Below are 26,608 nucleotides of genomic sequence, written 5' to 3' on the forward strand. Positions count from 1 at the left end.
CTTTTGGTTCCCCAGAGATGAGTAGTAGTGGTGCATCTTGTGCTGCTGCTGCTTGTCCCTGGGCAACACCTGTGTCATGTACACTCTGGCATGTGGCAGATTACTCTGGGTGGGGTAGGGGAGGCTGAGGCCAACTACTGTGCATTTCCTGGGGGCCTTAGTGAGCTACAGCCATAGTGCTTCTGCAGCTGGGAGTCTGGCTCGCAGCTGGAGTGTGGCTCTGGCTAGCCAGGCTCCAGTTTTGGGCAGTGTGAGCTGCCATCACATGTGCTGCTCTGCTTTTCTTCCATGCACCCAGGGTCAAACCCCCTTCCCTTGCAAGGTAGCGGCATGGGGAATGCCTAAATGTGCAGCGTGTGGCACCACGGATGGGTCTGCAGTGCCACATACCGAACAGCCACGCTCGTCTGGATGCACAGCCATGCTCGGCCTGGGAGGTAACCGGCCTCTGCCATTTGAGCAAGAGGAGAACTGCTTTAACTGGTAGCAGCAGAATGTACCTCTATGTTTTCTGCGAATCAGCCACTAGGGGGCTATAGCTCTAGGTCCAGACAGACCTCCATCTCAAAAAATACCGATATAAGCTGTTATAATGGATGTTACATTTGTGTGATCCTGTAGTGATGCAAGTGTAGCAAAAACCCTGCAGCTTTAACCTTATTACTTCTAGGGTTAAAGTTAAGGTGACATAGCTAACTTGCATCATTCTGTGATTACAGTTTTATTGTAACTTGAGCAGCAACCTTCCCTCCTCTTTTAAAGCACTTACCAGGTGAGTTTGTCCATATCTTCTGTTACTCGAGCAGAGTATGTTAAAATATTTTCTGTACGTTGGATTTCACATCCCCTTAACTGTCAAGATTTTAAATTCCCTGAGGGTTCAAAATATTGCATTTTTCCCCTTTTAGGATGCAGGAGATGTAACATATTCCAGTTAACAGTGAGCAAATATAGTAACTTGATAAATGTGTTTTATGAATAGTTATTTCATGCTCTTGTGAGATCTTGACCAAGTTCATGAGATGTTTGACCATGTAATAAGAAAGCTGCATATATATGTGGACCACATTTTAAAAGATGAGCAAAATGCATTTAGTGGCTTTTAACTGTCTTGCTAAGATATTGTCATGGAATATTCCATATTGAAACAATTAAACACTTGTTACATGAAAAAGGAAGTAGTTTAATCCTGTATATATTTATTAATGTTTATCATTAATAGGTTGTGCCATATATACTTGCAAAGGAATATCAGTTGATAAATAGGTATCAGGTATTCCTCATTTGGTGCAAAATGTCACAACATCTGACATATTTAGAATGACAAAGATTCTGCTTCTATATAAAAGAAGTGGGAATGTAACAGACTGGGAAGCAGCAGAGGAAAAGTTATGGCATGGCCTGGAAATTACTCTATTGTTTTTCCTATTTAGATTTTTATAGTCAAGTGGTCATTATATTTTTATTTTATATAAAACTAAGAAAAGGAGGGGAAAATATATTTGTTAGTGAAATGGGCGGTGCTGAGAGAGAAAATCAGTATGGCATCACTGATAGCAGCTAGAAAAGCTCTGCTTGTGGCAGAGGTTTCAAAGTAATCTCATAATAGTAACAGCAGGGATCTAACTAAAGTCAAAATTATGGTTACCCACATAGGAATTCTCTCCCCTTCTGCAAAGGGCAGCCATGCTATAATTTCCTGACCATTCAAAGCTTTTAAACCCATATTTGAAACTCAACAGCTCTATGAGTTTAGTAGCTGTTGCTGGCCAGTGTTCGTCCTTACACCTGTAATACATTAGAGATTTGTGTCTACTTATGTGTCAAGCTTCCCTGTTCTCTCGTGTCTTCTCTCAGTAGATGTATAGATACCACAAATGTAGTGAAAACGTTTCCCTACTTAATGTATTTTTACATTTACTGCAATGCACATTTTATACTAAGGAACTTCAAAACTTGGAGTAGCTTTGATTGGTGCGCTTTTCAAGCTCCGGGCCCGTATGCATTGTCAGAGCTTACTCTGTCTTAACTGCAGCATTAGCATCTTTAAAAAACTGTCACTAGTGGTTAATTTTTTTTAGAAATATATAGTGTTCCAATAAAAAAACCCAGAAACATCTTATTAAAAACTTTCTTTAAATGACCGATTATAAGAATTACAACGAGGTTAAAGTGGTATACCTAAATATGTGTGTGTAAATAATTTTTGCTAACAAGATAACATTGTACTCTTTCATGTCACTCCTCTTGCAGATTAATGTTGTTACCTGGTAAAAGCTGGTGAAATATGTTTAAATGCCAGTTCTGACTTGTCAGAATTACAGGAGATTTAAAAAAAGGAAAAAGCAATTTTGACTACTAACTAGGCAAGCATGGGTCTCTTCAGTCTTAATTGACTGATAGATCATATTGAAGGAAGCAAATCTTGACAGAAGGAACTGCTATTGACTGAACTTGGTCTTCATTCAACACAGTACTGTAGCTCATTTTTTAAATTACCTGAGACATCTTTTTTTATAGAAACATTCTTTTTTTCTTTAATGATATGGATGACTGAACTAATTTTTCCTGGAATATGCTAAGCATTTAATAGCCTTGAATCATATTTTTAAAAAGCCAGATTAGTAACCAATGGTACCATCAGGCTTGTAATGCAAAAATACATAATGGGAGAAAAAGTTCTAACTTTAAATAAGAGTAGGAGCTTCAACTTCATGTTGATATATTCAAATGTGATAACATACATTCAGAAATCATGTAAACTGATGATTAAATTGCAGTAAATCTTAAATTGATATTTACAGCCTTGTTAGCCACTGACTTGCAAACGTCAAGACTATATTTAGAAAAGCACAAGATGCGCACTTAGCCTATGTCTATGCTACAGAAAAATGATGTGTTGTTAACTTGGGTTAAAATACCCGTGAAGACAAAGTAACTTGTATATTAAATTAGGTTAGCAGTCTCAGTTCAGCTCCAGGCTCCCTTATATATTTAAAGGCAAGCTCTTCAACTCCAGTTAAAATCCAATTTACCTTGCCCTCACTGCTGTTTTCACTCAAGTTAACTAATTCAAGTTGGCCAACTTAAGTTCAGAACACACCAAAACACATTTTCCTCCATATGGGCATATCCTTAATTAACTCCAATTCCTGAAGGATAATGATAATAACCTCTTACTCTTATTGAAGCTTATAAAAGTTCTGAGTGCTTAGGTCCAAATAGAAAGCATTTTGTAGTTTACAGGGTCAGGCCTTCCTTCAGCTACCAGACCCTTTAGAAACAGCTATTTCTGTGCCTTCAGATTGCACTATTTTCTCTCCTTATGCCAGTTCAAATAAATCAGGTCTGGGCTGAATCTGTTAAGACTGCTCCCCCTGAAAATGGCCACTCTCCTTCCAGGGAGTTTAGAAGGCATGTAGAGCAGTGGTCTCCAAACTTTTTTGATTGCACACCCCTATCATTAAAAAAATTTTGAGCACGCACCCCCAATACATGTATACTTATAGAAATAGAAGTTCTAATATTTTCTTCCTGCACCCCAGTGGATCATATTGCGCACCCCCTGGGGTGTGTGCACCCCACTTTGGAGACCACTGATGTAGACGAGGGGGAAAGACATAATATTGGGAGGGTGGAGAATAAATTGTACAGAGGATACGTTGTGAGGGACAGGAAGGATAGGGAATGAAGTAGGGGAATGATTGGTCCCATATGATAGGTTCAGATGGGATCTAGACAAAGTCCCCACCACACATAGCCTGCCATGATTTCATGTGCATTAATATTGAATTTTCTTTCTGACAATATGATGATTTGACACTGGGAGAGTTCCCTTTACATATTGAAATGTTAGAAGAGAGACCAAAACCCACTTCTCTGTGTTTAATTTTAAAATCTCATTTTTTGGAGGGGATCTGATATGAGATTTTTGAACTAGGGTCATCCTTCCTAGCACCAAAATTATTCATAGTTCTGTAGAAATCAAGGCCAGAAAGAACAACTAGATCATTTGGTTTTTCTCTCGGTCTGACTCTCACTGTGTTTCTAAAGTTTTCTCTGATAACCCCAGGAGCTTTTAGTTGCACAGTATTCCAAAGACATGAAATGCATGCCATAGATAGAGAACCAGAGAGAAAAGAGCCATCAGTGTCTAAAGCACTGACTTTTTAAGCTATGAACAGATGATTCCAGCATCCCTAAAGGTCCTTTGCAGTCTGACTTGGATTAGATGAAACCTTATGTATAAGGCACACCAGCCAGGCACTTGAGAAACTTTGCAGTACCATGTCTTAGTACTGGCCAGCCATGCTCTATATCCTATCTCTAGCCATGGCCTAACTTTCATACTGCAGAGGAAAGTAGTGGTGATAGGGAGATGCACAGAAGCGGGTTTATGCAGTGGGGAAGAAACTTCTTCCTGGCCCCACAGGTGACTGACTAATGCCCTACAGCCTGAGATTTGCTTATACAAGTTACTGTAGAGTTGCAAAGTGTTATAAGCATGTTGGGGAACAAAGCAACAGCAGATGAACAGGGGGCTTGGGTCCACAGATTTCAAATCCAGAAATGACCACCACACCTGTTTGCTCTGATTCTTCCCCTGCACTCTAGACAGTCCTGTAATACAAATAGTAAATGTTACTACCACTAATTTTTATGCCTTTTGGAAATGAAAGGTATAAGCTGATGACCAAATGCTGTTAGTCCGTGTTATCAGGTTGGAGTTTAGTTCCAGTCTGTTATACTAGACACCAGCACTAACGAGCTGGAATTGTTATTCACCAGTAACCCTTGCTGTTTTTTGCAGATGTTAGTCATCACTTCCTGAAGATTAATGTTCCCTTTAGTTTCAAAATCAAGATGTGTGAAAGTTGTGGACACAAGTTGAGGAAATACAAACAGAGGAGTTTGACAGGTGGAAGGATTGCCCTAGGTTGCAACAGAAATGTGGAGGAGTTGAAGTCCGGGATGTGGGGAATTAAAAGGAATGTCTTTAGCCTTTTTTTCCAAATGTATATGTGTAGCTGTAGATTTAGATGCATTGCCTGCAGTACAGCATGAAATGAATGCTTTGGCCAATGAAATGTGGAATTCTTATCTGGATACTGGCATAAAGGCTTACAAGAAACATGAATGAGTCAGACTATCATGCCATCTTTTTTTTCAGTTGTTGCAAAGCATTTACTATATCTTGTATGATTTACCTTAAAGCATGTTACCTGCCACTTGTATTCAGATTCAAACAATGCATGCATTTTGGTCTCTTGCTTTTGTTCTGAAGCTGATGTCAAGAAAATGTATCAGTTCTCAGGCCCTCTAGATTGCACGGCTACATTTTACCTTACATGCACTCAGCTCCTATTGATGTCCATAGGAATGGCCATTGGAGTACACATGCATGCATTTATGTACCTTCAATTGATTCTGTTTTTGGCAGTGCTCTTTTTTAGTCTTATTTGGTACCATCTTGAAGGAAGGAATGAAGAAAGATTGTATGTTTTAAGATCAAATACAGGGTATGTAAAAGTACAGTTCAGAAAATAAGGGCTTTCATCCAGCCTCATTTTATAATGTAATTGGCTGAATGTGTCTTGAAATGCCATCTTTCATCTTACATCCAGATTTAAATCAAGGCAAACTACTGTTCTAAAAATAATCACAAACAAGTGAAAATTGCTAGTAAAAGGAAATAATATATAAAATTGAATTTTGTGACAAATCTGTACTTACAACTTAGTGTAGCTAAAACCATTGCTTTTGTTTTTTCCTCAAGGTTACTTTAAAAGGATAACTGATTTTAGAGCGTTAATCTCCTTGGACAGTAGGGTCAAATAACTTATAGGCTTAGAATGGTGAAGCCTTTAAGTCATTTGAACTAAAGAGCACTATGAGACCAAAGAGGACTTTCATCCAATTGCGACCACCAAAATTACAACTTTGTCTTAAATTCCTACTGATGCTTTGGAGCTTCAGTCACCTTCTTCCTCTGAAGTCACTCACTGAGCACTTGCATGCTTTGAAAAAGCCCTTGGTTAGTTACGTGTATTTTACCCTGCCCAACATTTTACTTGCTATTTCTACTAAATCAGGATCCTACTGTCACACAACTAGATCTTCAGTAATGCAGGAACACATTTGCTCTGAATCTTTGCAGCTAAACTTGCCATTTTATGTTCTTCACTTCCCTTCCCTATCTTGTCATTGAATATCAGTAATATCAATCATATGGCAGAATTTACTTGGTGGCCCAAACTGCTTTTGTCCTAGGCTGATCTCTAACACTTTAGCGACTGACTTTCAAAGCATTGTGCAAACAGAAATGACCTTTGGCTGAAAAGATGTCTGCTCATGACTGCTTAAGATCACAATTAACTGTTTTACTGCATCTGCTCCCTGCACCTTCATCTGAAGGTATATTCTGTATAGAAAGTGATTGTTTCTGTAGCTAATTCAGATTTGTTTTGGTAGGTTTTTTTTCCCCTTCTCTTCTTGAATTGCACGGAGGGAGAGCAAACAACTTCCTCTGCGGCCAGTGCCTGCTCTTTGGCTCTCCTGACAGAAGTATGCTTGTCATCACCTTTTCTCTGGAGCCCAGTTGCCTAATCTCTGCCAGATGCCTAGAGAGATTCTGTATTTACGCTTTGACCCAGGACTCAGACTTCTGTACTGACTCTAAAAATATATCAAAATAACTTTTTATTTAATGTTGTGGGTTTTTTCCTTAAACAGCTTTTTTGGTATTGCTCGTCTTCATGATATTTAAAAATGTATGTGGCTAGGTGGAGATGGAAACAGATTAACGTTGTACAAATCTGATTAAAATTATCTGTGCTGTTTCAAAGGTCAGGTGCACTCAATGAATTTGCTTTGAAATTATTTTGTTTATTCTGTATACATATGCATCTCCCTCTCTAAAGGTCAGGAGAGGTGCTAGTTTGTAGAATTTAAAGTAATAAAAGGTTTGCATTGTTGGTAACCCTTATTAATTACTCTTAAACTAATAAAAAATAAATTCCCAGTGTTTACTTACTGGTTTGTTTTTCTCTGAAATTTCTCAGGTAAAATTAAAACCCTGAGACTTTTTCTAGATTAAAAATGCATTGATGATATACATATATAATATACATTATTATGTATGTTTACTTTTTAAATTACGTTTATAGCATCAGTGAGTAACATTTTTTTCCAGCCAAAATAACTTATTGGGAAGATATACAATATTTAACTGGCTTGAGCCACATGTGGCTTAGTAAGGTAGGAAAGAAACCCCTAGAATTTCCAATAGTCCTGTTCATTAACATTCAGGAGGAATACTAATCAAAACCACAAAAGGATTCATGTCTGAGTCAGTGAAGCATGGCTAATTACAGTTTTCAGCTGCACAACCAATAACAATCAGTAAGAAACTGGGCCTCTATTAAATACATATTTCTGGAGATTTGGGGAGGGGAGGAAAAAAACTGCACTTGAAACGTGTCTAAGTAGTTTTGTCATAAAAACAATGACTCTGTCACCCAAGGCCTTTTCCATTACATTGACATTGTGTTAGCATTACAGAGTGGTTGAGATCATATTTGCATTGATTTTTTTTTTTAAATGATGAAAACAGGTCAGAGAAATGAAGCGATTTTCAAGACAACAGTAATGGCTTCTTACTTAAATGTTAATACATTTGGTAAAGTTTACATTTACTTTGAAAATTGCATCTGTTGCTGAACCTAATCAGCAGATTTTGCTCTGTTTATAGATCAAAACAATTTTGACATTACATCTTTTCCCTTGAGCTGACTTTGCCTATTGGGAGATGAAATCTGAATGAGCTAGCATGTGGAGTTGTATTACCTGAATGTGCAGAAAGTGAGGGCCTTATTGAAAGACAATATTTTAACACACATTTTATAGGAAGTTTGGGCTCTTCTCCCTGTCTCTGCCCAATAATGTCAATATTAGATAATTATTCTGTGTCCTGTTTATGAGTAAGAGGATATTAATCCCCTTTAAAGAACTGCAACTCTTTCTCTGGTAAATAACACGTGTTTTTTAGCTGGAGGGTTAGACCCACTCACAAGAGATGGATTCAGAATATGTCCACATGGCAGTAGCAGGAGTGACTGAAGCACTCATAGAAATATCTAAACTAGCTTAAAATTACCTAGCCTGGGTATTGCAGGCAACATTTCCATGCTTTTGGAGGATTTGTGATGAGCTGTAAAACCTTACTTAGGAGCTGGGTGCTTGACTAGTCCATTCACACTCATGTTGTGGCTACCCAATCATTACTGATAAAGCTTGCTAGTTTAAAGCTAGCAAGAGTATGTCTGCTATTATTTTTATCTCGCTGTTAGTGTTTGCATTGCTCATGAATATCTGCAGTGCCTACGTTTTGCTGCTCTTCACAGTTTTTTCCATGCATCAACAGTAACACTTAACTGACACGAATCTGGTAGGTTTCTTAATAGCACTAAAACTGTCCGGAGTCTCACAGAACCTACCTCAGTGCTGTTTGGCAAAATTAGCAGCAGCGGAGGCATTGGTGCTGTCTTTCTGCAGGCTCAGGAGGATGATACTGAGTAATTTTGGGATTACGTTTGGTAAGTTGCCCTTGTATCTGGGGAAGAAGAGATGGATTTTTTTTTATGTGAAATCTTAAATTTTGCAGAAGTTGATGTTTTAGTTACCAGTAGCCACCATGAAAAGCTTCTGGTTGACACGAAAGCAGTTGCTTGGCAATCTGATAAAAGGATTTAATGAAATTTACAAATGGCGTAGAATACCTTAAAATGCTTAGAAACAAAATACAGCTTATAGTATGAAAAATGCTTGCGTGCCTTATGTAGGTTAGCCTCTAACGTGTAACAAGGCTTATACCATTCTTCATTTTTCACAAGTTTCATAAATAACTTATTGTACCGTATTGTGATATCAGCATGCTTTATGTCAGCATCACTTAATGTGACGTGTTGATGTGACGTTTTATAAGGGGGTGGGTGAGGACAGCCGTATGTTTCTGTCAGATATATACCGTGATGGCATGTGTATACACTTAGCACTGAATATCAGAATCAGCAGTTAGAGCTTTAGACCTAACCTACTAGGGGAAAACCAGAGTATTAACCTACCTTGATCTTTGGGAGAAGATAAGAAATAGTCATTCTCAGGAGCGGGGCAGGTTTATGCTTCCCTGGTCCAAATAATCAGGCTTAGTAAGAATTGGATGCTTTGGCCCATCATTCAGCTCTCATTTTCAGATGGCTTTGCTGGGAGACTGCACCATGTCAGCTCTTTGCATCACAATGTTTAGTATATTATACAGCTACCATGATAATACTTGGAGGCTTCTAAAATTGATTAGTTAAAATTTACCTCTTTCTCCCTAAGGCCTGTAACGTACAACTGGACTTGTGTTTGATTGTCTGACTTCAGAACTTAAAGAACAGAAAAAATGGCACTCATGAAGAAAAGTTTGAAAATCCCAGAAATCTTTTCTTTTTGCAATCATGTCTTTGTCACTGGCGTCCAATCCTGTGTGGTGCTGAGCACCTCTTGAGACATGATGAGAGCCCTTGATTTAAGGACATTTTGTGCTTAACAGGGTCTCTCCAGTTAGGAGTTTAGTAGCTATTTTAAAGTCAGGCCGGTGACATCTTTATATTTCTCCTTGTCTTTTGACATATGTGCACATGCATGTTTATGCCAGTGTGTGTGCATCCTGGCACTCATGGCTGAATTTGTACTGCTTAGTATCATAACTCACTTTTCTGACATATCTTGCACTGAGGAGTTCATCAGAAGGTTACTTTATAATGTTGTAAATTCATTTTTCAGCATGGTGAATCCTTGGGGAGATTGTTCTGCTGGACAGTTTCAAATTGGTATAGCTTTATATTTTGAAAGAACAAAAAGATAGAAAGGAGCTTAAGATACGTTATCTTTGAGACCTCAAAACTTGAAGTAGAAATGACATTGAAAGCTCAGAATATAAATCCATTACTTGAACATTGTGTTTATGGTTATTCTTACTGTACGACAAATTTGGGTACCACTAAAGGTAGTGAGAATTTTGTGCCATTAACCACTCGTATTAGGGTTTTGCGCAGTTCATTTTCTGCTTTAATCAGTTATGATATTGCCACAAAGTATCCTTCCAATTATTCAGATAAGTAAAATTACTAAAGCGGCCTTCATAGAAGCTTACTTCTGAAGTAGCAGTATATCTTTGAGTTTTAATATATGCATATTTTAATTATCTTTGCATATGCATTAGATGTAGTAAGATGGAACTTCACTCCTTAAATTGCTTCTGCAATAAATCAGCATTTTTTTTAAGGCTCAGTCCTGTTTCCATTGAAATCAGTGGCAAAACTCTTAACAAGAGTAAAAGTGGACCTACATTCTGTATTAGGTAATTAAATTATATGAACATACCAAAGAGACGGTGACTGTTCTGTGCAGTACAGTCCTGCCCAAACCTCCCACCAGACACCTTCACCCTTGTGAAGATGAAGGTAGTGTATAGCATCCCGTTTAATGATAGAGTCCAGAAAAATGTCACAGTCTTGTGGAACAGAACTCATTGAATCACTTAATAAGCACAGTATGAGAGTGTACACACAGGAATGAAATACTGCATGTTTTATGAAAAGGAAACAGCATGTCTTCTCAATATACCAGGCTCATTACAGCTTAATAGGAAAAGAAAAAGGAGAAAAAAAATCGAAATGAAGTTGTCACCTAACAGCCCAAGAATTAGATAGGCAACACTGCTTCCACGTGTTAGATTGTGTATCTTCAGTACCTGGTTATCCCTAAGGTGCACATGTTGGTACCTGTGTTCCTTTGCCACAGCAGTCCTGGATCTATTAGTGGATGGCTGGTGAGCTATTATGAAAATAGTCTTTAAATAAAGAGTGCTGCCTCAGTTTTATGAACCCTAACAAACGCAAATTATTGGGTGTGTGCTTGCATAGCTGTTGAATCTCGGTGGACTAGTATTCAGTTCTGGTGAAGTAGGAATGCTTTTTTTCCTGAAGGTTGCCTGTGAACTCTGCGAGTAAAAAGTTTGCAGATTCACCACGTTTCCCCTTGTTTGCTTCTGAGGTATCTTACCATAAACTTTAATCATGTATGTTATGTAATATAGAGGAAGTAAACAAGACTCTTCAAATAATCATTACTCATTCTGTTCCCATGCATTACCTATTTGTTCTGTTCTCTACTTTGGACAACACAGTGATGGTGGTATATGATGCCAGATAGAACAGAGCTTTAGTTGCATTTCAGTTGGTCACTTTGTTCACTGTGTGTGCAGTATATCTTTGAGAGTTTTAACAAAAATACTGAAGAATTCAGATATAGAGTAAATTGATGATAATATTGAAGATAAACATATCAATCAGAAAAATATCTTTAATAGTGTAGTGTTTAAATTACTTCTTATAAGCACTTAAGATTCTCATTAGTCCAACATCAGAAGACTAATGAATATTAATGTATAAGATCAAAGAAATATTGAAAAATCAAAGGAAGTAAACAACAATTATACTTTTAAGTATTACATAATGGACAAGTTTTTAGCTATCCCAAACTTTCATAGAGTTGGTCACTTAAGATGCTGACTGTTCTCAGTGGTGGTGGGGTGGGGGGGGCTTTGTTACAGTATACAGGAGAGGCAATTGTGTAATGCAAACAAAACAGTACAATGAATAAATGCCTCAAAACCTACAATATATAGATTATGCACCTAGGATATGAATTCATGATACTATCAATGAGTCAGAGATTAATTTTAATATTTTAAATACTTACAGACGCATTCAATAATCCCTCACTCTGCTTCTAAAATGGCACATTCTTTGCGATTATCGATGACAAATGGAAGTTTTAGCTAAGTAGATTGCATTAAATACTTTCTCAAAGTAGATTTTAGCCTTTTGGGTAAGTTGGTAGCTTCATAGTTAGCGATTAGAAATGTTTGAATGGAAACTGAATTCTGCTTTATATGGTTAAATGTAAAAATAAGAGTGACTTTGCAAATAATAGATTCAGTAACAAAACAAACGTTTTTTGAAAAGAATAACATGCAGAGTTTGAATGGTAAAATTTAATACTGTATTATTTAAAATATTATATTGTTGTTACAGCTATCCTTTGGAAACTGGAATTCTGCTTTCTCATTTTGTCTGTGGGGTGTGCATGCTAAACTGCCCTTGTAAACATTTTGGAAAGAAGTGGCAGTGACATTGGCAGTGCTGTAGTTATGGTTGAGATGGCACTCCCACTTTCATTTTCTGTTTCCAGCAATATATTGTTGAGGTATGGTGATCCTTAGACTATCCTCTTTTGTGGGGCAAAGTGGCATGCCATGATATGCAAATGAAATATATTTTTTCAGTTTGGGGTGGAGAACTATGGCTGCATAATATCTTAATCTCCTGGTGCTAGTGCAGTAGGCCTGAAGCCTCTAAGGAGGCCCTTTGTACCTTCCTGATTGGTGTTACAGAAAATTTTATGGCCGAGTTTAGAGAAAAATATTGCCTGCTCCAGATTGAATAGTAGGTTAGGATGGTGTTAGGGAGCACAAGCAGAAAAGTACCTCCTGTTCTGCACATGTGCAGAAAACAGCTCTGCACATGCTGAAAAACACTATGTAGATGCTGTTGCAAGAATGATGCATCATGAAGTGTGTGTGTCACTATTTGGCCTTTTTTCTAGCAAAGGGAAGACAGTTTATTTATGGAGCTGTGTTCACTCCAGCCAGGGGGGGTGTCTTATTGGCTTGACTAGAAGGCTAATTTAAATTAACATACAGAAAGGAGGTGAAATCTGAGATGCTTCTATGGGCATAGCTGTATTGTGTTGGATGGTGCTAAGGAGCACAGCTGGGAAAACATGTCCTCTCTCTGCCCCCGTCCCTCGCACGTACACATATTCGATTCTGTTCTGCATAGAGCATTGGCCACGTACAACTTAATAGCCCAGGAACCTTGGGGTTCACTTATGTACACATTTTCAGTAAATGTATAATGTTCAAGACTGTGGATTTTGAAGAAAAGCAATTTTAGATGTGAATGAATAAGGGCTTTTATGATCACATATCAGAGCAGGGTCAGAACCATCTTCATCTTAACGTCCTTTGTTAGAGAAATAATTTACAAGTCATGATTCTCAGCTGCCTGTACAAAATGACTCGGAGGTGAACAAATGCAAACCAGTAATGTTATGGGGTAGAATAGTTTGCTCTTGCTGTAGTAGTGTAATGGAAATACCACCTGTAAGGTGAATTGATGTCGTTGGAATAAAGTTGATCTTTCAAATAAAATTTATCAGTCCTTCTTGTGCATGTATTATAATGCAATCAGTAATTCCACTGTAACGTAATAAAAAAAAGTCATAGGAAGTACTCATTTCTATATGAAACACTGGACTATAAAAGAATCATTTTGTGGTCATAAAATAAAAATGAGTAATTCTGGGAATTAATATGGATTTTTGTTGTCTTAAGTCCATCACGTTTCTTTTAGTGTGTATACCTGGATAATACTTTTTGCCATCATCCGTATCCATTTAATTCCCATGGTTCAAAACAAGAAAATTGCTCTCAAGAAAAGGCTCAGATCCAATGGTACAACACATTACATTGTTATGGGCACGACGTACCTGATGTCTCTAGGGGACAGTGACAGCACCTGACAGTCATCTGGAGAGTCCTGCGAACTTTTTAATGGCAAGTTTAAGGCTCACAAGAGGATTCTTCTAATATTGTTGTGACATGATCTAGATTTTGAACCTAGATACGAAGCTAATAGTACGTAATGGTTTTCAGAGCGCCAGCGAATCAAATTCCTGAAGTACAAAGAGCAGTTGACGTCCCATTTCAAAGTGACCAGATGTTTGACCCAGTTCTGCTGCAGTTGTGCCGTCACAATTGTGTCTCATTGCTGTTGGTTCTTGGAGGCTGACAAGCGGAACAAGTTGCTTCAGCTCACGTTGCTCATCTGTTGCATACAACAGCTTGCACATTCTTATTATGTGAATGAAATGCGGAAAGAGACTTTTTTTCCCCCTGGGCTATCAACATAATTGAATCCTCCCCCCACCCAAAACACCAGTATCAGGGTGAGGGGAAATTCTAAAAGAGTAAGGGAAATTTCTATCAGCTTTCAGAGATGGAAGTGTAAGCCTCTTCTAATAAACTCAAAAGGTTAGTGAAAACACTGCAAATGGAGAACAGCCCTCTGCTAATGAGAAAAGCTCATTAGCAGCGAATGACTGTAATTATCTTTATAGTACCTGAACAGAAAGATGACATGTTACTAACTTTGTAAGATGTATTGGCATGATGTGTCTGATGGTTCAGGGAAGGGCAGGGATGCTGCCTTTTTATATTTTTCACTGGGGATGAACACACTCGACATTTGAAATGAATGAATTTTTATGGAGATTTAAATATTGTGCAACAGAGAATTCTACACTTTGTGCCATGTCCCAGCATCGCTCATATGTCAAGCTCTTGAGAGTGTCGTCCATAGACTGAGGACAGGGTATGGGCTTGTGTGTTTGAAGAAGGAAGGTGTATGAGCTGCTGTTATATTTTATATCCTGTTGCTTTGACTGCTTTTCTAACCGTGGCGTTGATTCATTCCACGCTGTGACATTCTGACTTTTGCGCTGTTTAGATATTGTGTTGCTTATTTTAGTTAATGATTTTTTTTCTTAACAGTGGAGGAAAACTAAGATTTATCAGTGCTTAAAGTCATAACTTTGCTAGGTTTTGAAATGCCTATGAAAACACTTAGTAGAATAAGACTCCCAAGTACTGTAACTGTCACATTGTTTTATCTAATTTATGAAAGAGAGGCATAAGGAATGAACAGTAACACTTTAGTTAATGTTTCTGGATTAGCCGTTATAGAAGCCACAGAAAATATGTAACCCTTCACTTTGTGTTCACTTTAATTTGGTTATAAAGCTTTGATGGAAGTGTCATTTAACAAAATATCTTTGTTTATACCATTAAACTGGTTAACTTTATCTGAATTACATATAGCATTTTAAATATAGGTCTACCTCAAATTGGTCTTTAAAGTTACATAATCTATTCATTTGTGTTTTATTCTAATATAATTTCCCCAAATTGATTTATTCTAACCCCAAATTGAGTTACCAGGATTTTTGGATATAATTTTTTCTTGAAAGTGATAAAAGCAACTTTCTGTCAAAGCTCTATTATATAGCCAGTTGTGTCAAATTAGCATCAGAAGATTTTTAAAGAGTTTATTTGTGACTGGTGAAATATACTTGCATTTCCATCTGCAGAAGTTTTCCTACTTACATTGCTAATAATGAATTTCTACCATATGCATAACGAAATGCATTAAAACTCTGGAGTCTTTCATTTTTCCAGTCCCTAATTTGGCATAATCCTAGTGTAGACCACTATAGATCAGACTGGATGGAAGCCTTCTACCATGATGGTAATAGTAGTACCCGAAGCTAGTTGGTGCTTAAGTAATTTGTCAATTCTCAGGAAAAAACAGTGACTTTGGGTGGATGAGCTTACCTTTCCTCAAGGAGATGCCGTTGAAAGTCAAATGATCTGATTTAACAATGACCACAAACTAAAAGGCAGGCAGTGGGACACTGCCGCCCCCCCACCCCGCATTCCTCCCAAGAACTGCATGGTTGAATAAAGGGAACACATTTCATGTTAGGTGCTGGATGATGAGACCTCCAAGCTAAAAGTTGAGACATAACATATGTGGGAAGGGATAGGGACCATTAGGTGTACTGGTTCCATACTGAACAGTGCTGTCCCAAATCCTGTAATAAATTCAGAGCCAGTCTTAGATTCCATGGGAAAAGAATGACCTGAGCCCTTACAAGTGAATCATCACAGATGTGCAGAGTATTTACAAATTAGGAAGATACAAGACGGATGTGTGTGGAATCCCACCGCCGTGGTGGAATAGTAGAGGTCGTTTCATGACAGTGGTAGGCAGTCTATGACTGGGGATCTCAGAAGATGAGAGAAAATGACAGAAGCTGGCCACAATACAGTTGGAGAGTTCTTTGCATGGCTTGAAAAGATGCTTATTAAAACACCAAGCAAAGATATTACCCTTTTAACTGGGGACTGAATGCAACATTGTTCTCATTAGATGTCATGGGAAGCAGTGGACCTGGCCTGGGTTTGCACAATGAGAGATGAAGGCTTTTAGTTGTACTACATCTGTTATTAGGACAGAAGAATTCAAGTACTACATTCACTCATCCTCCTATGTGTTTATACAAATACTGGTCGTGATAATCTGAAAATCCAGCTTGGATGTCAGCCATATTCAGACATGAATAAATCGCCTTTTTTCTTTATTGCAGTGTACAGCCATTTTACTCCTGAATAAGAAAGTTCACATGGAATTTAGTCTGCCTCTTTTTTTCCCTTGAATAGTCTATTGGCATTAAGTATTTGAATCATGTATGACTATTAAATTAATCTATATTTGCAAATCACTGGAAAAGTGAGGACAACTTGGCAATAGCTGAGGGGAAAAAAGCCTGTCTGAATTGCATCTGGATCCTTTTGAAAGATAGTTTAGAATTTTAGGTCAAAACTAAGCTATTTTGATAGGTGTTTTCATTATCTTATTTTCTCAAAAATCAGTTTATATGTTTAAAAGTATACATTTGATTTTAGCTGAAAAACACAAGCACAAAACAGCCATAGAATTTACCTTTGAGTCATAAGTAACACATTTGTCAGGCGTGGTCTGTTATGGAGTTGAATAGGCATGTTACTTTGATGTCATTTGCACCATGTATGATATTTTATAATCAGATGGAAGAGTATATCAAGATTAAATAAAATAGTATTGTGAAACACCAGCACAAATGCAGAGCCAATATTACCTAAAAACTTATATAGAACATCAGAAGGGACTCAAGTAAAAGATATTCATACTTTTTTTTATTTTGTAGGAGCTGCAGTCATTGTTAAAGTTATACACTACAGCCTGACTAGCTGTCTTCAAAAAATGCACTCCTGTTAAATCCATATTGCTTTGGTGCATATTGAGTAAATATTGTATCAGGTATACCATAATGAGGGATTTACTAAATGGAGTTAAATAGTTAAAATAATTAGAATAGTTAACATGCTAGGTGTCATTAAGTTTGTACAGAAATCCTGCATTTCTGTTGACAGCTAGTTGCAGCCCACAGCCCTGAAGTTCAAAAGTCCAATCTTCTGTGTACCAGGGTGGTGGAAACTGGCCAGAATTATTACATTCCACATGAAAATTTGGTCAAAGGGATGAGTTGGTCCGTTTTCTGTTTCGCACTCCCTTGGCAGGGGTATCGTGTCTGATAACTCTAGGGCAGAAATGAGAAGTTTAACTGTGGAGAAGGGAAGAGCCCAGCTTTCCCACAAGGAGCACGCTGTGGGTTGTGAGGTGACTGATATTAAAGAGAAAAGCAGTTGCAGTATACTCACAGTACACTCACAAATAGGAAAGTAAGACTGGAAGGGACCTCAAGACATCATCTAGTCTGCCCTTCTACAAGGCAGGCTCAGCCCCCAGCTAAGCTGTCTCAGCCAAGTGTCTGTCCAACCTGCTCCTGAAAATTTGCAGCGATGGAGATTGCACAACTTCTCTAGCAGCTTGTTCCAATGTTTGGCCATTCTCAGAGTCAGAAACTTCCTCCTAATCGGCAACCTTTTTTTTTTTTTTTTTTGCTGCAGTTTGAGGCCGTTGCTCCTTGTCCTGTCCACTACCCCCATAGAAGAAAATCCATCTCCAGCTTCTCTATAATCACCCTTCAGGTATTTGAAGACGTTATCAAATCCTACCCCCGTCTTTTTTCCCCCCAGACTCTCAACTTTTCCTCATAGGTCATGCGTCCCAGGCTTCTAATCATTTTTGTTGCTCTCCACTGGCCTCTTTCCCTTCTGTCCCCATCCTTCTTGAAGCATGGGGCCTAAAACTGGACGCAGGCTGAATAGAGGGGAGGAATCACTTCCCTTCATTTGTCCTGTTAATATAACACACTATGCTGTTGGCATCTTTTTTTGCTATGGGACGACATTGTTGGCTCTCAATCAGCTTCTAGTTGACTGTGACCCCGAAGTTCCTGTCTGCAGTGCTGCAGCTTAGCCAGTTGTTCCCCAATCTGTATCTGGGCATGCAATTGTTCCATCCCAAGTGCAGGACATTGCACTTGACCTCCTTGAATTTCTTCTGCTTGATTTCAGGCCGTATCTGCAGTTTACCAAGGTAATTCCAGAATACATTCTGCTATAATTCTAGTACAATTTTTTAAAACCTGTGAATGAAAGACTTTTAAACTGTCACATACTATTAGCATAGATAGTATAGGAGATGATGTTGTTTAAAAGCTTTATTGGCACGTATTGAGATGAATTTCATTATTTGTTAGTGGGTTATGTGCGTGTTGCAGGCTCATGTTAGTAAATCCTTTCACTCCGCAGAAAGTTACGCTGTATTTCATGTATCTGGGAATATCATATAGTGTATGAAAAACATACGTTCTGATTTGATTGAGGAGAATGCTCTTAATACATGTCTTCCAACCTGAAAACTGCTTTTATGCAGCAAGGTTGTTGGTTATAGCTGTATTGGTCTAAGGACACAGGTGTTTATGCCCGAAAGCTTGCAAAGAACAGTTTTTGAGAGAGCTGATATTGGCACACATTATTTTTGTCCTGGCTTCTCTCTGTATTTTGTTGGTGTATGCCTGTGTGCCAGTGGCACTGATACTTTGGGCTGTGAAATAACTATGGGGTTTTATTAAAAGTTTCTTCAGTTACTGTTGCTGTGACAATAAAAGTTAAACATGGTTACTAATGTATAGAGCACGCATTCTCTTTTCAGTGGCAGCAGGTCAATGATTTGTTTTTTTTATCCCTATGTAGCTTTGAAGTGCAGCAAAGAAGTGAAATCCATTGAGAATAGTCTGTTAAGGTAAGTGTATTTATTACAGGGCATTGACAAACATTGCCTTACAACATTGATTTTCCTTATATTCAGGGATTTAAACACATGGATTAGAGATATAGCTGACAGGGCAACTTTAACCACTTGGTTGTCCCATCACACACAATGCTGAGCAATAGTGAGAAGGAAAGTATCAGGGAAGAAGTTGATGTGCTGAGTTTGGCCAAATCTTCAAGCATGATTGCTGACTTATGCTTTGTTCACAGTGCTTAAGATATTTCAACGTAGCTATGTTTATTAAGATTAATGCTAGGCATAATAAAAATGCATTGGTACTGCTTCTGGTCAATAGCTGAATAAAGCCAGCTGGCAAAATAAAACATTTAAAACAGAATGCAGAGTGGCATTTTAATCTGCTTCTAATAAATGTATTGTGATAGTCAGGTGTGTAATAGTATGCAGCAGACACCATCCTGCTTTGTGCAGAGTTAGCTGAGAGAGATTTCCAAACACGGGTATTTTTGTTTGGTTGGTTCATTGGTTTTGTTTGATTTTCATCACATGGTTTTAAGTGGGTAAAAAAGCTAAATTTGAACTAATAGGTAGCCGCCTGTGTGGTGTTACAATAGCTTTAGTTTTAAAGAAAATCTTTTCCCATTCAGCAGAAGTATCAAGAAGTGTGCAACTTAAATTGTTCTTGATTCAGGTTTAAAAACTGAAATACTTCATGGAGAGAAGAAATTGGGTAATAAATTGTGGACTATGATGGGGATCTACTTCCATTAAAAGGCAGGTTAAAATATCCTATAATCCTATATTTGGCTTTGACAACAGTTATCTTTTTATTTTGAGATTTTTCTGCCATCATTTTCGTAAGAGTTGAAGTTGAGAACTGTGGTAATTAAAGCAGCCTGAAACATAAAAGGCAGATTTAGAAATTCAAGATGGTCACATTATGCAGTGAGATTTTAAATTATAGTCTTGCAGTGTCATCAATTGTAAACCATTGTGATCAACTGTTAAAACATTTGTTAAACAACAGATTTGTGTAGCATAGAAGCAATGAATGTATGGTATGGTATAGTATATGAGCTTAAATTTTATTTTTTTCTAGGCACGTTTGCATTTTATGACATGGTAAATCGATTTTTAATGTTTATATGGATAGTTAAGCTGTTTATAGGTAGAATAAAGCCAAAACAGAAATTGGAACAAATATTTATGTAGTTGATAGAAGGAAAACTTTTAGGGGAGGGAAAAAGTATACCTTTAATTTATGTGGCAGCACCAATTTATATGTTTATAGCTGTTTGCACCTGCTTAATTATCTGTTTGTTAAGGAAATGTTGTATATAGTTTCCTTGGTGGCAGCTGTTATATCACAAGGTGATAAGTGACCTCGAACATGAACCTCACAGCTGTGCTTTAACCCCTAGTATGCTAATTCTAAGGCTTGTGTTAAAAAAAATCTGGAGAAAAGATAACCTGGTGATAAAGATCACTCTTCCCATACTTCTTTCCCAGTTACAGTGCAATCTGCACGTTAGTCCATCTCAAGGGGACGGGTTGCGTGGCATGCTTGGGTATGTGCACCTCTCGGGGTGCGATTCTTCAGTCCAACTATTTTTGCATGGGTTCTCTGGGTAGCAGTCTCCTTTTAGCCACCATGTTAACATGACAAGCCTAACTGTTCTTGGCACCTGTGAGCCTATTTTCTCCTGAGACCTGTGGCCATCAGCTGAATAAAGCAACTAAAAAAAAAAAAGATTCTTCAAAACAAAGCATTATTTATTCACCCCCAGGTGCACAGCAAGCAGAACAAAGGATAAAAACAACAGCTATTTATAGGTGTATTTCCACCTCCCTAAATATTCAGCTCTCCTGAAAGCTTTGGTGAGCTCTGTTCCATCGAGTCACCTTATTCACCCCCAAACCAGTACCTTTTAAGGCTTCAATCCTAGATCATTCAGTCTGGGAAAATGAACTCTGAAAGTTTGCTTATAATCAGATGCAGGATATTCCCCAATTAAAAGCTCCTTCACTGTTAAAATAAATTATAACCTATTTCAGAAGGACTGAGTGAACAAAGTGAGTAGAGTGGCACTGTATATCAGAAATGGCATGACCTGTTTCTGAGTCGCTTACGATTTGAAAACGAATGCTCTCAACTAGGAGTGGATCCATGTTCTAATGGATAAAGCACAACCTTGGGCACCCACTAGTTGGTATCATCTACAGGTCACAAAGTCATGGTAGAAACAGGGTGACCAGATCTTTAATCACCTATCTATAAGGTATAGGAGGAAACCCCCTGTTATTGTAGAGGACTTGGTCTCGGAAGTGTCATGCTGTTGGTACCAAAACTTCTTGTAGTTCTAAAAATTCTAGATGAGTGTCCTAAATCAAAAAGTATTATGTCCATACAGGGTAAGCCTACATTAGGCCTCATGTTGACCGCTAACGAGGATCATAGAACTAACAATTCATGGCTGCTTAGGTGCACATGATCATAACTTGACTACATTTCTGTAGAAAGAGAATAAAATGCAAGAGTCACTAATGTGTACGTTCGGTGCTTTGAAAGGACCAGGTACTCAAAGCTGAAAACAATTGAGACAAATGAGCTGAGAAAAATAACTGTGTAAACAGAAAAATGTGAATCCTGATTGGACTAGTTAAGAATATTTTACCAGATTCTCAAAAGATTACACTTATCAAAAAAATCTAACAACCTGCCTTAGAGAGGAAGTAAAAGGTACGACCCCTTCCTCTTCCCACCTCTTTCTCCCCCCAGTATGTATCAAGGGGGTGTAAGGTGATTGTGATTACTATAAATCAGAAATTAGAATAGAAGCAAATTGAGAAAGGAAACAAGAGGATATGAAGCAAATTAAATGATCAGCAGAGATGAGGACAGTCAGTACTATTTGTAAAAGTGTATTAGGAAGAAGAAAATTCTGAACAAGTTGGCCTTTCACTAGATGGAAATGGTACAGCTGTCATTCAAGCAGAAAGGCACATGTATGCAGAAAATATTTCTTTTCTGGAAACAATAGATTGCATATTACTGGTTTCTGCAGTACAGTATATCCAGGCTCGATGGAGTTCCCTTTTCTCTAAGAGTTGGCCAACGTGTAACTATTTTTCCCCAGTAAATCGTCCCTAATGCATTTCATATTTGTAGTTTAAAGAGGAAATTGATAGTTGGAAGCACTCATGATTCCTGGAATACCCCAAGAGAGGAGGTGCATTTTTGCCATGATTTGAAGTCCACTCCCTGGAGTGAGAGTTGTGTTTCTCTAGAAATGAAAATATTTTCAGAGAAGAATTAGGGTATACTGTTAAATGAAAAACTGCAGCGAGGACTCCTTCTAAAAGGCTTCCTTAACCAATGTCTAAAGTATCAACAGGGTTTCCAAGGCAATTTTCTTTAACCTTTGTTTAAAGGCGTTTTGCCTGATTTTTGTGGCTCTCCCGAGGTAGTTGCTTAAGATATGAATCACTTTGTTTATGGTACCGCACTCAACTGAATAAAAAGGACTGCAGTCAACCTACACAAGAAACGTGCTCAGGTATGCCCAGATACCTATTGTATTTTAATCACTCACTTCACTGTATACTCTGCTTTCTGAGTATCCTTTCTGAGCATCTCATGAAGTGAACTTTGGGTCACAAAAGTTTGTGATCTATCTGTCTGTCTGTCTGTCTGTCAATCTCTCTTTCTATCTATCTATCTAACGATCTTATTTAGTTTGTCTATAAAGGTGCATACCTACCCTGGCTTCTGACAGACTAACATGGCTAACTACCTCTCTGTATATTCTTGTACATAGTTGTGTTAAACACATTGATTTTAAAATATTTACTTATTCTCTTGAGTGCAGTAGTTGCCTTTACCAGAGGGTCAGTTTGGTCTCCGTACGTGAAAGACTTGTATTAACAAGTCCTTTTTTCAAGTCATAGTTGGTCATATGATTGGCATTCATTAAATATAATTGAAACATCAGTGGATTTCAGAAGAGATTCCTTGAATAGGAGCAATGTGCTGCTGATCAAACTGAGGTTCCATCTTTCTAAATGCAATACGTAAGCCGTTAGTATCTGAAATAAATGCTAGCACTTTAAGGTCAGTACAGACCTTGTGGACTGTTTTTGCTTTCCCTGGTAAAGTATGCCAAATTTTTTAGCTCCAGCTTAACACTAGTTCTGTATGAATCCATAAGTGCTACAAAAGAAAAGCTTTAAAACATGCACACTGGAGTGAAAGAAAGTTGTCTACTTAATCCTATTCATGAGAGAGAAAGTTGGTTCTTGTGATGTGAATTGAGGAGTACACTATGTGAAGAATGGGCATCAGGCTCATAATCAAGAATTCGCTTTTATATTCCCAGAGGAAAAAATAAAGTCAAATGTTTGTGTTTTGCCTTTTCCAGTTTATGGTCTGTGAAATGGACAGTAGGGAGCCCTGCCTTTCTCAGACTCAATCAGAATAGTGTCCTTGGGCATTTATTGATGTGCTCTGGGAGGTGATTTGAGAGTGCCTTAAACAGCACAGCTCCAAGAGCCATGCTAATTTAAAGCACCTGGAACGTCATGTATATCAGTATCCCTGCACTGAAAAATGGTGGTGGGGTGCTTTGAACCAAAGCTCATTGAACAAACTTCAGTTTTAAGCACCCCACTGCCATTTTTCATTTTTCAGCACAGGGATGCTGATGCACGTGATGCCAGAGTCTGCTGGAGCATGGTAATTACAGTGCATTGGAGCAGCCTCCTTGCATGTGTATAGGAGCCCATAGTGTTGAAATACTTTTTTCTCCTTCCTGTTCATTGGCAGTAGTGTTTTTTGAAAAAAATCTTGTTTTCCCAAAGGCCTTACTTTAAGGATGAAATATCCAAAGACCATGAGTAAATGAAATGGATAGTTTTGCCACTAAAAACTATTCTGCCTTAGTCCACAGCAGTATCAATAATGATGTCAGTGGGAATTTTGCTTTGAATTCAGAGCTTGTAGTTGTCTCTAAATAGCATGCAGAGGGAAAAAAACAATTCTAAAATAAAGTTCAAATGTTACAGTTGTCGGAGAAAAGCAGGTTTTCATCACCATAACTACATTCTTTCAGAAATCAAGAAAGCAATATTTCATGCCCTACTCCCAGGCCAGAGGTTTTTTAGTCATAGCATGGTGCCTGGCAAAAAAGAAATTAGACAACATTAGCAGTAGTTAGTTGTCTTGGCAAGAGTCCTTTGTACAGTAACTTAGAGCATTACATCCTAAGAGCTCCTGCCATTCTTAGCGGGTATTTTTCCAGGCGTCAGAAACATGGAGCCCCTGTGAAAGAAAGTGTAAAAACAAAGGGAAGAGGGGTTAAGGTTCAATAATTCACATGTTGCTACTATATGTTCACCTCCACACATGTACACTGTGCATAATGAATTAAACTGCTCAGTGACATAATGTTTTCCTTTTCATCATTTACAGTGGTTGGTTATATGTGTTCCTGTTCTTAAACCTTTAGATATGTTGGGGATGATGTTGCAGTCGCACTGCATGGGTGTGTGTGTGCGCATGTGTGTGCACACACGTGTAGATTGGTGAGTCTTGATTCATTTTTCCTGAGCTAACTAATAGGGGTGTGTGAAGCAGGCCCTATTCGATTCAGATTTGGAGTTAGCCCAAATCAGGTACAGTGATTCAATTCGTTGATGTGGGTCACTGTCCCCGATTTGATTTGGCCAAATCCGAATCTGATGATCCGATGCTGATTTGGCGATTCAGTGATTTGGACATAGACACAGCTTTAAAAGTTTTTTCTACCTACCTCAAGGTACCAGCATGGCTTATGATCGCTACAATGCATGGAGCATCCCGCAGGAGTGCGGGGGGGAGGGAGGGGGCGGATTTGGAGATTCGGCCACCAAATCAGGCCAAATCTCAGCCAAATTGAATCAGGAACCAAAGCTTCACACAGCTCTAATAACTAAGTGGGAGAAGTGACTTTTGTCAAGACCACTGGCAACATCATAAAAGACAAAATATTACCAAGAATGGAAGGGCCATAGGTATGTATAGTATTGTTCATATGGGATCTTGTTAATATTGTGTGTGTAAGGGGGTTCCTGGAACTGTATGTTGTGAATAATGGATGCCCTTCCAAGGGAACTAGGGTACTTGCTCCTTCCTGGGTGGAGGATGTGTTTTCTGAACACAATTATTGGAAAGCTGTACCTGTTCCTTAACTTAATCACTTTTTGCAGAAGTATTTACCACATGATTTTAGCACCCAGTGTGTCTCAGGCTGCTAGAGTTAGAGATTAGTTCTTTATACTACTTGAAAGGTGAGATTACTGTTTTCAGGTTGTGTGCAACATTCACTTCTAGCTCTACTTCACAGGTTTTCAAGACAGTAGCAGGATGGGGGATGGGAAAAGAAAATGGCAAAAAAGCAACACAACTACTTTATTTTAAAAGTACATCATGATATCAAGTATAAAATGAGATCCCTTTATGTAACCTGAAAACTGGAATGATTCCTAGCTTTGAGATAGCATAAAACATTCATTTCTTGCCTGCGAGGTTCATAGGAGATTAAACTTGAAATTATCTCATCTTTGCATTGTTCTGTTATAGTATTGCTTTTGGGGCAGGATGAAAAACTAGGGGTCATTTTGTGGACATTTCTTTTTAAATGAAACATAACAGCAATATGGTAGGAGCGTGGCCGGCAGATGGAGGGAAGCGATTCTTCTCCTCTGTTTGCACTGGTGAGGACACATCTGGAGTCCTGTGTCCAGTTTCGCACTGGTGAGGGCACATCTGGAGTCCTGTGTCCAGTTTTGGCCCCCCACTACAGAAAGGATGTGGACACGTTAGAGAGAGTCCAGTGGAGGCCTGCAAAATGGTTGTGGGGCTGAGGGACATGACTTGTGAGGAGAGGCTGAGGGAAATGGGCTGATTTAATCTGGAGAAGAGAAGACCAAGGGGGATTGAATAGCAGCCTTCACCTCCCTGCAGGGGGGCTGCAAAGAGGATGGAGCTGGGCTGTTATCAGTGGGGGCAGATGACAGAGCAAGGAGCAATGGGCTCAGGCTGCAGCAAGGGAAGTTGAGGTTGGATATTAGGAAAAACTCACGAAGAGGGTATTAAAGCGTTGGAACAGGTTATCCAGAGAGGTGGTGGACTCTCCATCCTTGGAGGTGTTTAAGACCCAGGCAGACAAAGCCGTGGCTGGGATGCTGTAGTTGGGGCTGGTCCTGCTTAGAGCAGGAGGTTGGACTAGATGTGACCCCCTGAGGTCCCTTCCAGCCCTTGTCGTCTATTGTCTGATTCACGCACGTTGTGGTGGAAAGGAACTCTTGGGTTCATACTGTCTGGAATTTTTTTAGAAGAGTCAATGTACTACTGCCTACAACTGGTCAGTTAATTTACGTATGCAACTTTTTTGAACCCAGGGTACTATATTAGTATTTCAAATCTCCATAACTGTTCCATGTGTCATTCCCATAGCTCTTGTTTTACCTCGCTTTAGAAGCTGAAATATAGGGTGACTTGATTTTAAAGTTGACATACTGCATGTAGTCACCACTGTAATGTGCTCTCCTTTGGCAGACAGAACATATTATTAAAGTTTTTTCAAGCGGAGTTTTTTCAGGTT

At 38.5% G+C, this 26,608-nt stretch overlaps 1 protein-coding gene across 9 annotated transcripts in view; it reads left to right on the forward strand.

Annotated features, from left to right (window-relative positions):
• Window positions 1-26,608, forward strand: part of FHIT (fragile histidine triad diadenosine triphosphatase) — a 772,226-nt gene that overhangs the window by 11,968 nt on the left and 733,650 nt on the right. For 3 of the 9 annotated variants that reach the window (XM_090022426.1, XM_090022429.1, XM_090022422.1), the window contains exon 2: window positions 18,932-18,980. The exons of 4 other annotated variants lie outside the window; for them this stretch is intronic. Coding sequence is in view for 1 of the 5 variants with exons in the window: in XM_090022422.1 (XP_089878548.1) it covers window positions 18,932-18,980 (49 nt within the window). In the remaining 4 variants the exon portion in view is untranslated. Of the gene's footprint in view, window positions 1-17,740; window positions 17,822-18,931; window positions 18,981-26,608 lie in introns of all 9 variants that reach the window. 2 more of the 9 variants (XM_090022430.1, XM_090022427.1) reach the window with 1 other exon arrangement.

The sequence above is a fragment of the Crocodylus siamensis genome, chromosome 11 (genome assembly GCF_052110815.1).
Source record: "Crocodylus siamensis isolate JL-2025a chromosome 11, ASM5211081v1, whole genome shotgun sequence".
Classification (NCBI taxonomy): domain Eukaryota; kingdom Metazoa; phylum Chordata; order Crocodylia; family Crocodylidae; genus Crocodylus; species Crocodylus siamensis.